The sequence below is a fragment of the Colletotrichum aenigma genome, assembly GCF_013390185.1.
Source record: "Colletotrichum aenigma strain Cg56 chromosome Unknown KSG_Cg56_contig01, whole genome shotgun sequence".
NCBI lineage: Eukaryota > Fungi > Ascomycota > Sordariomycetes > Glomerellales > Glomerellaceae > Colletotrichum > Colletotrichum aenigma.
This window is the reverse complement of record NW_023500907.1, coordinates 7,550,329-7,564,003: the sequence shown is the minus strand read 5'-3', so window position 1 is coordinate 7,564,003 and position 13,675 is coordinate 7,550,329. Positions and strand designations below refer to the sequence as shown.

Genomic DNA, 13,675 nt, shown 5'->3' with positions numbered 1-13,675 from the left:
ATTTCTCCGTGGGCTAGATCGGCCCACGAGAGTCTTCATCCACCTCTACGAAGCGCTGTTTCAACCAGGGGTCAGTGTCAACTAAAATGAACCCATAATCTTCGAAGCATATATAAGCATCTCAAGCACTTGGCGATCTGCACTAGCTCCTTGGCCGACCTCACACACTCTTTCAACCACCAACTACAACCAACCACAGGGACAGGATCTCTCGTCGCTCGTTTTACTTTCAACTCGAAACTTTTTCAAGATGCGCAATTCCGTTCTTGCCGCTGCTGCCGCCCTGGCTCTGGGAGCCAATGCCGACATCTACCCCAACTACGAGTATGGCAACATGTTCTATCTTGGCCCTACGACGGGCGGCCAGTACATTACGAAGGCTACCTATTCCATGGAGGTTCCTACTCCTCCGAAGGACTGGGTCAAGAGCAATGAGAATGAGCGCTGGCTCTCACTGTGGATCGGTGTCCAGGACAACCCGAACAACGGCGATGTTCTGAAGATGAACTTCGTCCAACCCTTGCTCAACTGGGGTCCTGACAACACCGCATGGGGCTGCAGCGCTCCTAACACCCAATGGTGTGTCGCTGCCAGCACTTACACTCCCGACGGGCAAATCGGCCAGCCGTACGTTGAGGTTGACGAAAACGCAACCTTGGACTTTGAGAGTCAGTTGCATCTGTATTCATTCGATATACACAGAACGCACCGGCTAACTCGATTGTAGTATCTCTTAACTCCTCTACCGACATGATCGACCAGAAGGTCTGGTCCAAGGGAAAGCTACTCTCTTCGGAGTCCGATTGTAAGTTGATATTCGAAGCCGAATAGATACGAGAAATCATCCTAACCTCGTTTCATAGCCAAGGGCATGAGGCCTGCCGTGTTCTACTCCGGCAACGAGTGCTACGGCGATGGCTGCGGTACCCTTGATGCGTACGCATACAACAACATCACCTTGGTCTTCAACAAGGCCGTTCAGAACATCGGTGACATCGTGTCGTACACCAACGCAACTCACACTGAATGGCAGACTAAGGATAACGGAATCACCTGGACAATTGACTCAATCACCATTGAGAAGGACAACCTCACAGAATAAACGTGACGTTATTTTTGGGCCCGAAAACTCTCTGTACATGGTTGTCTACTTCATTGTAAATATCTATTCCCACCCACAAGAGCACGGTACTCGGTGGAAGTGTACAAAAGAAATTGCTGTACCTTTATGGCGCGCGTTGAAATTCTCATTTGCGTGATTGCTTCGCAGCTAGACTTGATGCACCGACAACTAGAACAGGTGTTCTTCAGATGAATTTAGGTAACTCGAGGAAGAGTATTGAGCATTTTGAAGCCTCACCTTTCGTTAAACTTTATCCGAGATAAGAGTACTTAACAAGGTACTCATCCAAATTCTCCAACGTCCGTGCTTTAGTTTTATTACCTAGTTTTTTAGTGTTCTAGAAAGAGATTTTTTTTTTTTTTTACTCATAAGCTTTAAGGTATTAATAGATATACTACTATTTAGCCTCATCTCTTAGGGTTATAGATTACCTTAAAAGTAAGGATTAATATAGCTATAAAACTAGCTAAGCTAGTAGAGATTCTAATACTATGTTAACCCCTTTATAATAATATCCTTATTAATCTCTTCTAAGATAGCTTAATATAACTTTACTAATATTTATAATGTAGAGATAGCTATAACTAACTATCTATATAATCCTAATTTCTAATAATATCCTCGCTTTTATATATATTTTATTAAGAGAGATATTAGTTTTAAGAGAATAAATAAGCTAATCTTAATAAATAGTAAAATAAACTATTATTAAAAAATTTAATTTAGTTTATTACGCTATATATAATTTCTAAGAAGTTTAATAATAAACAAATTATATACTACTTATACATAGTAAACCTTTAAAGCTATATTAATAGTAATTGATAATAATACTTTATATTAAGCTTTAGATATTACGTTAATAGAGAGACTAGTAATATTAGTATAGTAGATAGCCTTATTAGTTAAGATATAGTAGTATTAAGCGTAGGAGGATTCACAGTAGTATAGCCATAAGTACCCTATTAATTAGTCTTAAAAAGTCTCTTTTTTAGACCACGTAGCTTATATAACGCAGTTACCTAAGGCTGAGGCCCGCAGGCACTCTAACGTCCGTGCGGTGCGGGAAGTGGGATGCTCACCCTTTCGGGCCTCAAGGTGGGCTTTTGCGACCAAGACTAATCAAGTAGTGCCCGACACCCGAAAGTCTACTCTTGAGATTGCGCACTAGTGTGATATTTGCCTTGTTAGTGATTGAGAGAATCATGTGGGTGCCTTCCGGCGAGTGGCTTCACCATATCCGTTGGTCTTTGCCGGTTGAAACTGTGCTCGACGGGCCGGACACTCGAGGACAAAAGTTGCACCGAAATCTTAGCCTGTGTGCTAAGATCTACTAGTCGGCGGAGCATAGAAAGACATAGTTATCTCCGGGGCTAGGCACATCGCTGGAGTTTTCGCATGCCCCATGTGGCCTGCCCAGCTGCGTGGGCCGCTCGGATGCAAAATCCGAGAAATGGAAGTGAGGAGTGGCAAGCTTCCTGTTTAGGAAAGTCGCACCTCCGACGTTCCGGTGTTAGTCTTACTGATGGAGGCCAAAGAAAACACACCGTCATTGAGGGGGCAAGCTGAGATGCTGCAGACTTGAGACAAAACAAAACAAGAGCTGTGTTGTATTACGGCTTTCTGCATTCGAGGACCTAAGTCCGAATACCTCACATCGTAGGTGGCTGGCAACGTTACCAAAATCGTGCTGTCGGTCGAAAACATTAGCAGGAATTCACAAGCAGGATGGCTAGCGCTGTGGAAACTTGCATGTCATTGAGGCCATTCTTGCACAGGAACTTTCAGTCTAACCAAAGCGCGTATTTACGGCTTTGCTGGACGTACCTACGGGTAATCGGACTGGATCTCGAATTGCATTGATGCCACTTTCAGACTTGCCGAAGCAGCCAGGTGTTCGGAGTTAACAATTTTCGATCCCCACGAGCCTGCCTGAACCCGAAGCCCACCAATGGAACTTCACATTTATTTAAACGATGGTTCGCTTTTCTCTATTATCTTCACTCGCAGTAATAATCTAAGTCTTCTGCCCATTCATCAGTTGAGCAAGTTCGTTGTAGACGCACAAACTAAAGTAGCCTAACCGCAATGGCTCCTAGAATCGCCAAATACGCCAATGATCAGCCATCCGGCTTCATCAACCGCATTGAGAAGGTTGCGGTTGTTGGCGTAAGTTCTGCTTCATAGAATTTATCACTTCATCACAGTCGGACTGATCGCTACGCAGGCTACCGGTACCATGGGCAAATTCTTTACCGAGGAGCTGCTCAAAGGCGGAAAGCACACAATAACCGCCATCACCCGTTGCAACAGCGATTCGAAACTCCCCGAGGGTGTCATCGCAGCCAAGGTGAACTACGATGACGAGGACTCTATCGTCGAAGCACTCAAGGGACAACAATACCTCATCATTACCATGAACGTCAGCGCTCCTCAGGACACTCAGGGCAAACTCGTCAGAGCCGCAGCTAAGGCCGGTGTTCCATACGTAATGCCGAATGCTTGGTGCCCAGATCCGCAGAACACTTCCTTTATGAAAGACAGTCTCCTGGGTCACGCGTTCGAGCAGGCGGTGAAAGACATTGAAGAGCTTGGCGTCAGTGATTGGATCATCATGTCCCCAGGCTTCTGGTACGAGTACAGCTTGGGTCTTTCATCTGACCAGTACGGCTTTGACATGAAGAACAAGTCTCTGATTCTCTTTGACGATGGCAATATCAAGATCAACACCTCGACATGGTCCCAGTGCGGCCGCGGCCTTGCAGCGTTTCTCAGTCTCAAGTTGTTGCCTGAGAACGAAGACGACAAGTCTCCCTGTATCCAACAGCGTGCTAACGAGGTGTTCTATATCTCCAGCTTTTTGGTGTCCCAGCGTGATATGTTCGAGAGCGTCAAGCGTGTCACGGGAACATCGGATAGTGACTGGACTATCACACATGAGAACACGCAGGAGCGGTGGAAGGCTGGCCATGAGGCGCTGAAGAGTGGGGATAGGACTGGCTTTTCAAGGTTGATGTACACCCGCATCTTCTTTCCCTCGAATGATGGCGATGTCGAGCACAAGTGGCTTGGCCAACGATGTGCTTGGGTTGCCTGACGAGGATCTTGACAAGGCCACTAAAGAGGGTGTCAGACTGGGTCTCTCCAAGAAGTATGCAAACTATGGAAAGCCCAAATGAAACGTTGAATTGGCATCGTTCAAATTCATACTTCTTTTATTGTTACAATTCAGTTCATTAAACACTTACAACCCGTTGGAATTCTCTACATCAAAGCAACACATACAATACATTCAACCCGTGAGTTTCTAGACGTGCAGGCTTTCGGGAAAAAAGCTTCGGCCTCGAGCAAACAAATATTTGATTTTCTGTTGCCACGGGTCCTACTTTTAGGCTCGCGGGTCGGTCTAGACGTGCAGCTTTGTTATTGACCTGAAATTGCACAGAGAACGGGCCTTCTTGACCGCAACCCGCGGACGTCACTATTGTCGGATCCCACTGCGGCATCCCACCGGCGTTCGGACAACGCTGAATAATGCTTACCAGCAGGTGATATTTAACTCGCGGCAAACATCGATGTTCCCTAATCTCCTATCAACCACACCTACTTTACCCCCCTTACTTTCTCAGAACCTGCCAATTAAATACTGCCCATCTTTTCCGCACTTTCCGACGCCATGGAGATGGAAAAGACGCACGAGGTTGTCCGAGTCATCGAGGCTCCTGTCTCGGAAGTGTGGGCAATCATCTCCGCGTTCGGATCGGAGAGACTCTGGTTCCCCGGCGTGGTCAAGTCAAGCCTGGACGGGTTCGGTATCGGAGCCGTCCGTACTCTTACATTCGATAACGGCACCGTCGTCCATGAGCGTCTGGAGGTGGCGGACCCCGAAACACATACCATTCGCTATCTCATCCTAGACGGCGTCCCGAACACAACGAACCCCAGAGGAACGTTACGACTTACTGGAATTGAGGGGGACAAGACGGAATTCAGTTGGACCGGGGCTTCAGACTGGACGGACCCGAGCTTTAAGCCCGTTTTGGCGGGCATTTTGGACGAGATGTTCAAGGGATGCATGGATGCTGTTGCGCAGAAGTTGGAGTAATTCAAAAGTAACGAGGTTAGGAATTTTTCAGTGGATGAGAATTTACATGAAAAATATATGTACAAGTGCCAAAGCAAAAAGAAGAAAAAAAATTACTTCTGATAAAAAAGAAAAAGACGCCCGTGGCCATTTGAAGGCAACACCATCATGACGATCGACAAGGTATTAAATGGAGCCATGTGCCATTGGACAGACTCACAGCGTTGGCCAACCGCGCAATTGACAGGTCACGTCGCATTACTTTAGCGGTTTCGGGGGTCAGGTTTTTTTCTATCAAACCGTTTAGTCTTGGCGATCGTGGTCGTGCTTCTTGCCCTTCTTGCACGGACGCTCAGGAAGTTGATCGGCGTCTTCAGCTTCTGATCCATGTTTAGCGACTGAGATGTCTCACTTGGCATTGCCTAGTCTTTTAGAGCAACAGACGGCGATTCGAACATCACGCCTTCAAGCCTTTGGTTGGCTGGTTTCCGTTGTTCCAAAGTTTGCACAAAAACAACAAAAGTTCAATTACAAAGATATCTAGTAAATCTAGTTCGTACCTTGATCGCCAACAATCTTTTGCAGGCTAACCATGGCGTTCTCCAACAGGTTCATCTGGCCAGGGGTGTTCTGAGTGTAGCGAGAGTTGAACTTCATGATGCCCTTGGCCTTCTTGTAGGTAGTGATGTCAATGTTGAGGGGGGTTCCAACAACATTCCAGGCGATAGACTCAGTGCAAGGAGGAGTGGTGAGGGATCCGGAGTACCTTTACGAGGTTAGCATGCGATTCGATGTCAGAGGTTTGGTGTGTGAGGTCTGGACATACTGGTAGATGGTGCTCTTGGCAAGATGGCTGGACAAGGAGGTGAAGTCCAAAGGATCGGTAGCAGCGTGAGCTCCAACGGCGGTGACCTTGTCCACGTTCTTGAAGATGGAAGCAAGGATGGGATCGGTGGTCTCGGCGACCTCGATCAGGAAGCCAACAACGGCAAGAGATGAAGTGCCTAATTCTGATCAGCAACCGAAACAAGCCACTTTCCCATGTTTTCCAAACTTACCGTTACCGGCCTCAGATTCCCAGACAAAGTGAACCTCGAGAGGGTAGTGCTCGCCGTTGAGGCGGTGCTCGCTCGGGGTGTGGAAGTGGAACTGGCGGAGAGTGTAGTTCTTGCCGCCGTTGTACATGGTCCCGTTGGCGCGGACCTCGAGGACGCCGTTCAGGTTCTCCAGCTCAGCTCCATCGGCGTAGTTTGCGGGCCTAAAGATGATGGAGGAACCCTGAACCTGCTTGGTATTCGTCTCGAGAACGTTGATGGGGGACTGGTTCTTGCCGAGGGCGCAGGCAGCGTTGTCGGCGGTGAGGGAGTGCCAGTTGAGAGGACCGTTCATGGCATCGAAACCGTAGGTGCCCTCGGCTCTCTTGAAGAGGCTGGTGCCATGATGGCAGAAGGCCGAGACGGCGGGGATGAGAGAGAAAATAGCGGTGGCCTTCATTGCGACGAAAACAGAGAAAGATCGTGAGGTGCAAGTGGGAAAAAAGAGTGACTGGGCTCGATGAGTTGAGTTGTGGGTGGCTCGATGAAACAACAGACCGAAGGGGCGGAAAGATCTAGAGGTAAATATACACCGGCACTGCAGAGTAGCAGTCGATCGTGGGGTCCGGAAAGCTATGACTTGACGACGCGATATTAATTTCGTGGAGTAATGATGAGGACTATCTTGGTAAAAGTCAACGTCTTGGCAGGTTTGCCTGGTCAAAACACCAAAACACCAAGCCCCCTTTGGACCTTCCTGCAAGCACTCTGCCGGTCCGCGGCTCGAGCACGAGTGCGATGACCTCTCCGCGGCCACGTGCTTGGCAATGATCAATCGCGGACGGGACCAGGGGCGCGGAGGGCAGGGGGGAGAGTCAGGACTTGGGAAACACATCACGAGAACGAAGCGCGGTGCTGGCAACAGTAGAAGCAATCACCCCTGAAAGGAAGCGCCTGTGGAAGGGCCGCGGAAGGGCTTCCCAAATCAGGTTGTCATCAAAAAGTCAATTTGGCGAGCGCTTGGCGGGAGTGCGTCGCTATGCCAGTGGATGCAGGTTTTTTACATTGACAGCGTTCCCGTGGTGTGCGAAGGGAACCGCTTCCACTTCCCGGGTGGCTGTCTGTCTGTCTGTCTGTCTGTCAGCAAAAGGCCAAGGCTCTCTGATCGGCCGATATCCATGGACGAACATGAGCAGCAATTCATTCGTCCAGTGATGGCCGTTGACCCAGTTTGTCGGCGCCGACACCGCGGGTCAGCACGCGGCTGACTCGTGGCTCTGGGAGGCACATTCATCAATCTCTGTCAACGCTGTCAAGAATAGCCGCTTGTCTGGGATGAAGCCGGGCGATTGTTCCTGGCTAAAACCGTCCGTCCGAACTCAGCACGGCGGATATGCGAACAGAGCACGCCCTAGGTGCGTAGGGCAATGCCTAAAGGCTGTGGGAAAGGCAAGTTCCAAGACCAAGGGGTTATGAGTGTTGAGACGGCCAGGGATGAACTGTATTACTGTACTGGAGAAGAGGGCAGGCGAAATTTGCACGGTCATTGCCTACTCCGTACCATACCGTACGGATAGCTAGCTACGCGACGACGGTGAGGCCAAGAACAAGGGACAGGGCTCCGGGGTCTCCAGACGGGGAGACGCGGTTGTCTAACCACGTCTGGTATTGGTAGAGAGAGATGAATTGTGTGCGAGACAGGCGGACAGAGGAGAGAAGAGGGACAGAGGGCGGGGAAAAGGCCCCGCGTAAGGTGAGGCCTCGTCTCGACCGACTCTGGAGACGGGCAGTACGAATAAAGCAGCAGATAAACTGAAGCCTCCGTGGTTGATGCTGGTCGAGATAAAGTTTAGGGCCCAGAATGGCTATGCCGCCAGCGCGCGCTGAGGCGTCTGATTGGAGCCTACGGGGTCCACCGGTGGCCCTAAGGAGGATCGAAGAGGGCCTACAGAGGGTCAAGAGATGAGCAGGTTCAGAAGCCAAGCCCTTGGTAAGGTAAGCTTCCAGGGGTCGCTCGTCAGTGCGCTCACTATTCTGGCACACAGCCACGTTGGCCTGCGACTGTACGGATCCATACGCTAAGCTCCCTACCTAAGAGCAAGACACACTCAAGGCCTAACCACTGCACTGGACCGCTGTAACCCGTAAGAGTCTAGACGATGCCGATGCTTGAGGCGTTGTTAGGTCATGTAGGTAAGGTAAGGTGGGTATGTAGGGACTTGACCTTACGAGGTAGGCAAGGCAAGGGACACTCGGGCTACTCCGTGACCATCTTACAGTGGCCAAGTGAGAGCTAATGAGCCCGGCCCAGGGCAGGCAGTCAGTCACCGTTCGTTCACAGGTATTACCTTGGGTGAAGGTAGGCATTAGGCACGAGGCATGAGGCTGCTGTCTTGGCAAGAGTTCAACGTCGTCTTCTTGGCAAACATGGCTTGGCAGATATAGGTGCGGCGTTTCCTCCAAATTTCCAAGAAACGTCCAAGACTCTCGTCCAAGGCTTCCAGGGCTGTTCATCGTGGGGTGCGACCGACCTGCTGGTTCCAGTCTGGCGCCGCCGTTGTTCCGCCTAGTGGCTTGGACGTTCTGCGGCTGTAGACTCTAACAGTTCTTACTACTTGTACTATGCAGTAGGTAGGCTGCTAGGTCTAGTCCTCCCGACACCATGGAACCGGCATATCACTCGCCCGTCATCTGTCGTGTTCCATCTGCTCCGCTGCCGACGGTCGGACTCTGGACTTGAGCCGTCACACTGGTCTGTATCACCTACATCGTCATTGGATACAGCGGCATAGTGGCAGACTGCAGAGTAAAGTAAACTAGCTGTCAAGGATGTCTCCAGAAAGAAAACTGCTTTTCCTGCCATATGGTCCCCTTCATTCACCTACCTACCCTACCTACTTACCTTAAGGTACCTAGGGTGAGGTGGTTAGTCATTCCCGCCGTAGGGGCCTGCTGCCGCGTTAACGTTTTCTCTTGGCGCCCCTAAATTCAGCACTCGCACTCCCTTTTCCGCTCACCTGATTGGGTGGCGTCTCCTTGATGCCGTGGAACCCTCGAGAACAATTCCATTTTCCGATTCATCTTTCTCCGCTACCACGTCTTACTCGGCGGACTTTCGCTTTGGCCGTTGCCTTTCCCTTCCACCCACCCACCCCTCGCGGTGACAGTGACAGTGACAATTTCAGTCCTCAATCCATGTCGCTGTCTCTGTCCGGCCTCGCCCAGGCGTTGCCGACAACTTCTTCCACTTCATCTGCGAAGCCGCGCGCCCAACCTACCAACACCGCGTCCCCCGCGGACTCCATCTGGAAACATTTACCAGAGGCTGATTTCCGCCAACATGTCGTCGAACTCGAGAAACTGACCAACTCGGTGCCTGTGGATGCGCAAACTTTTCCCCTGCCTCCGCAATCTGATCCAGCGGCAGACCATGCGAACCCAGACGGAGATGCAGATGCGGATACAGGCGTCGCAGGGGCGGACGTCGTCGGCCGAAACCCCGACAGCGTCTCCCAACAACCTCATCCCCGCCAACTGTCCCTCGCTGCGGAACAGCGTCTAGCTGATGACATCGCCTACCTCATCGCCATCGGCGAAGGGGCGCAGTCTGTCGCTGCAACCACCGTGCAGGAAAGTCGACGTCCTCAAGGAAAGGGACTCCGGGTCACCATCGCCTCGGTTGACGCCATCGAGCCCGATTCACAGGCATTTCTCCGCGCCATTTTCCAGAGGTTGTCTACCGTATCTGCCGAGCCGTCTGCCAAGACACTACATAGTCTCGTGGACCAAGTAACTCGGCATCATCAAACTCGCCTGCTCAACCGTCTGCGCTCATGCAAGTGGGAGAAGCCAACCTACCTCTCCCGCACCCACAAGAAGGCCCTGCATGCCGACTTCGCCAATCTGGTCCATCGCGCCCAGTTCCTCTATGCCAAAAAGGAGGCCCACAAGCGGGCGCAGCTGGAGAAAGAACTCTTGGCTCTTGCGGCACTCCTTGAAGCCTTTGAGACGACACCGCCAGACAACGACCACGAGGCGCTGGTCGTCATTGTGCGGTCTAGCTACCAACTTTGCACCTCATCCCTGGTCGCAGATTATCTCCAACGCCTGCAGGCGGTCAGAGCGACAACGCAAATCCAAGCCTGCCTCAAAACTTTGCGCCAGATTGAAAAGATCGCAGCCTACTACCGCATCTGTCTAAGCCTGACAGGGTTGTCTCAATCTCACGCCAAGCTTTTCCACGACGTGGACCTTCTCTTCCTGCTGCCATACGAGGCTGTGCCCATCACCACCCTCGCCTTCCAGCCGTGGGCCAAGTCGACTCACGTCCACGCAGAGGTCATCCTCAGCGTCCATCACGACCTCGAGCTCCATCGGCCGCAGCCTGGTGGTTCTCCTTGGCACCGCCCGAGATGCCTCGGCGCTTCCAAGTACTTTTGCTACCTTTGCTTCCTGTTCATCCGACATCACGGCACCTACTTCGCGGCCAACACGCACGGGGCATGCTATGATCAATGGACCGTGCCGGACCTCGCCGACTATCCTGAGACGATGGCCGACCACTACAGGGAGGTATTGCGAGCGATGGATACGGACATTCAAAACCAAACGCAGGGCGCGGCCTGGAGGCCAGAGCCCATGACAAGTAGAGAAAACTTGATAGGCATTATTGAACAGTGAACTGAAGAGAGTCACCCGCATGAAATGGGCACATACCACATGAACGATGGTCTACCTGAATTCTAATGTGGCTCAGTCTCAGGTCTTGTTCCGTTCTTCAGCTTGCGTGGCTGAATGCCTTCTCCTGTCAGGGAGCGCCAAGTCATGACAGCTGTAGGGCGTAGATCCTCCTATCCTGCGCCCGTTTGGCAGGTCGCCATGATTCAGGTGTCATCGGGGACTTTGCGGAGGTTACATGCCCGGTCCCGGCAACAGAAGCATCCACAGGTTTGCCCGAAGAAAGTCCCATGTAAACAAATGGACTGTTGCGAGTCCTCACTATCATCATTCTTCTTCGCCAAGTGCAGCGTCTTCATTAGCTGCACGCTTGGCCCATATTCAGACTTCAGCTCTAATATCTTGGAAGCCATCTCTGCGGCCGAGCATTCTTGCGCATCGTCGATGGTGTTCCTGCTGACTCTCGCCGCCCCACAACCTCGCCTCCATATTTAGTACTGATAAGACAGACCGGTCCGGCTCAGTCTACGCTTGTTCAAGATGTAATACTGCACGTTGGCCCAGATGCCGCAAGCAACTGCGGCAGTCACCAGGCCCGTGATGACAGTCCAGCCCTGGCGGTACTTGGGTCCATCGCCCTCCCGGAACAACTGCTTACCCACAATGCCAGAGCAGTTCGCAGCCATGATTAAAATGGCCATCGTGATTGAACGTTCGCCAGCAGACTTGGCGTTCATCGAAACCCAGGCGCCATTGACGGGGTCTAATCAAGCTGTGTCAGACGCATGATCACCAAGCTTATTTCGGAGATGTGTAGACTTACGCCAAGGGAACGAAAATGCCACCGAAAGAGTCAACATGGTAAATCTCTTTGTGCGATCAGAGTCAATCAGCAACAGGTTGCCAAGCTACGCATTGTCAGTTCCATTTTGCCAAGCCAAGAACACATGACGCGTTCGACTCACGTTGAAGCCCCAGAAGATCAGCAGTCCCAGGAACACCCATGGCCCGCGCACTCTTGTTTTATCGCTGTGAGGGCAAGTCAGTTTCGTTTGTCATTTATCAACGGAGCTTGGCGCAATGTCATGATGGAACGTACGCAATCCAGCCCCAGAACAGGTTGACTGGGATCAAAATCCAGGCGCCGATGGAAACCATGGCATTGGCTTGCAGTCTGTCGTATCCCATCGAAGCAACTAACGAAGGTGCGTACGAGCTCAGAGTCGATGACGGTGACAAAGCGGCAATGGTGAATATGACGTGGGGTATCAGTTTCCAGTTTGTCAACTAACACTGGTCAGTACTGGGCGGAATAGACAGTCAAAGTCGATTGAACATACTGCTTCTCTCAACTCCGGCCAACTAACGGACTTCTTCGGGTGCGCCTTGGAAGGATCGTCAAGCATAACTCTCTTGTAGAGGATCTCCGCCTCCCGCTCGCTGAAGTATCGCAGTCCAGCCAGGGACACCGGATTGCTGACTTGATTTGGGAAGAAAACGAGAAAGCAGATACCGACGAGCACAGTGAAGATGCCCTCAAGCTGTTCACGATTAGTGTCTACCCTTGTGCATCGCACTCGATGTTCCTCACCAAGAAAAGCCATTGCCATCCAGCCAGATTGGCGACGCCTCTCATGTGCAAACTGCGGTTAATTGTCAGTATGTCACACGATACATCGTCAGTGTGGATTTCGACGTGGATGCTAACTTACATGCCATAGGCGATAAGACCAGAACATGCGGCAGCAAGCATATTGCCGAGGAAGAACCAAGAGAACCTCCTGCTAGTCTCCTCCTTCTTGTACCACCGGGTCATGGTGTACAGAGCAGCAGGAATAAATCCCGCTTCGCAGAGACTTTTGCAACGAGTCAGCTGAAGTTCATCAAACCAGAGAGGAGACCAAAGCATACCCAAGAAGCAGTCGAGATACCATGAATGGACCGAGACCCTTCTGGAATGCTTGGAATGTTGCGACCAAGCCCCTATTGGTCAAGTTAGCGTTGTCAAACGTGGTGCCAAGACTGTAAGTGCCAACCATGCAATGATCTGCCCACCAATCCAAAGAGTCGGTCCTACTCGATATAACACAAGGTTGCTTGGGATCTGGATACGACTGTCAACCTCTTGTGACCGATTCGGCGTGTATATGTAGTTCTCAAACTCACCTCAAGGATAACAATGCCCGCTGACAGCAATTGTTGTCCAACATTGAATTGGTTTTGGGAGATTCCGACATCCTTCAGGAAATAGTCGGTCAGAGCATTACCCCTACGTCCTCGTCAATTCAAATTTCCAAGTTTGTGACGGTCGAATTTCGTACATGTTTCCGCGGTCGAGTTGCAGGGCGAAGAAAGCAAGAATCAGCAGAGGCATAATCAAGATGTCGACCCTGCAGAGCGAGCGGGTTAGTAAAAGCTGCTTAGAATTGGATGCGCAAACTTACTTTCGGAGCAGGCGCTGCTCCTCCTCCTGCGACCAGTCAACCTCGCTGTGGCCCCCATCGCTCTGGCTCTCCGGGCTTTCAGCCACGGTCTTGATTTGCTTCTCGTCCACGATAGCCATTGCGAAGCGATTCAAAGATCCTGGAGCTTCGATATTGGAATCGGCTTGCTAGCAAATAATGCTTGGAGTAACCTTACAGGGACTCTGGCAGTTTCTTCTACTGACACAACTGACATGGAAATCTTTTTAAAGAGTCTGTTACGGAAAAGACTTGCATGTCGCCCCTCTTACGATCCGGCTTCTCGGGCCAGACC

At 51.0% G+C, this 13,675-nt stretch overlaps 6 protein-coding genes across 6 annotated transcripts; 4 read left to right on the top strand and 2 right to left on the bottom strand.

Moving 5' to 3' along the window:
• Nucleotides 1-250: 250 nt before the first annotated feature.
• On the top strand, nt 251-1,102 carry CGCA056_v002001 (uncharacterized protein; the record flags this gene model as incomplete). Its single annotated transcript, XM_037317260.1, has 3 exons — nt 251-668; nt 728-805; nt 864-1,102. 3 exons carry the CDS (start codon nt 251-253, stop codon nt 1,100-1,102), a joined length of 735 nt encoding a protein of 244 aa, XP_037184612.1.
• A 2,109-nt stretch (nt 1,103-3,211) lies between these two features.
• CGCA056_v002000 (uncharacterized protein) lies at nt 3,212-4,220 on the top strand (the record flags this gene model as incomplete). Its single annotated transcript, XM_037317259.1, has 2 exons — nt 3,212-3,292; nt 3,351-4,220. The coding sequence occupies 2 exons, from the start codon at nt 3,212-3,214 to the stop codon at nt 4,218-4,220; spliced, it is 951 nt and encodes a 316-aa protein (XP_037186041.1).
• A 579-nt stretch (nt 4,221-4,799) lies between these two features.
• On the top strand, nt 4,800-5,228 carry CGCA056_v001999 (uncharacterized protein; the record flags this gene model as incomplete). The annotated part of the gene is made up of 1 exon (XM_037317258.1): nt 4,800-5,228. The coding sequence occupies one exon, from the start codon at nt 4,800-4,802 to the stop codon at nt 5,226-5,228; it is 429 nt and encodes a 142-aa protein (XP_037184352.1).
• A 282-nt stretch (nt 5,229-5,510) lies between these two features.
• cah-1 (Carbonic anhydrase) lies at nt 5,511-6,701 on the bottom strand (the record flags this gene model as incomplete). The annotated part of the gene is made up of 4 exons (XM_037317257.1): nt 5,511-5,587; nt 5,768-5,973; nt 6,034-6,211; nt 6,266-6,701. The coding sequence occupies 4 exons, from the start codon at nt 6,699-6,701 to the stop codon at nt 5,511-5,513; spliced, it is 897 nt and encodes a 298-aa protein (XP_037184351.1).
• Nucleotides 6,702-9,436: 2,735 nt separating this feature from the next.
• On the top strand, nt 9,437-10,921 carry CGCA056_v001997 (uncharacterized protein; the record flags this gene model as incomplete). Its single annotated transcript, XM_037317256.1, has 1 exon — nt 9,437-10,921. One exon carries the CDS (start codon nt 9,437-9,439, stop codon nt 10,919-10,921), a length of 1,485 nt encoding a protein of 494 aa, XP_037184354.1.
• A 488-nt stretch (nt 10,922-11,409) lies between these two features.
• CGCA056_v001996 (putative transporter) lies at nt 11,410-13,481 on the bottom strand (the record flags this gene model as incomplete). The annotated part of the gene is made up of 12 exons (XM_037317255.1): nt 11,410-11,681; nt 11,742-11,826; nt 11,884-11,947; nt 12,018-12,205; nt 12,259-12,459; nt 12,510-12,561; nt 12,631-12,774; nt 12,830-12,901; nt 12,955-13,022; nt 13,085-13,187; nt 13,240-13,308; nt 13,363-13,481. 12 exons carry the CDS (start codon nt 13,479-13,481, stop codon nt 11,410-11,412), a joined length of 1,437 nt encoding a protein of 478 aa, XP_037184353.1.
• Between the last annotated feature and the right edge of the window lie 194 nt (nt 13,482-13,675).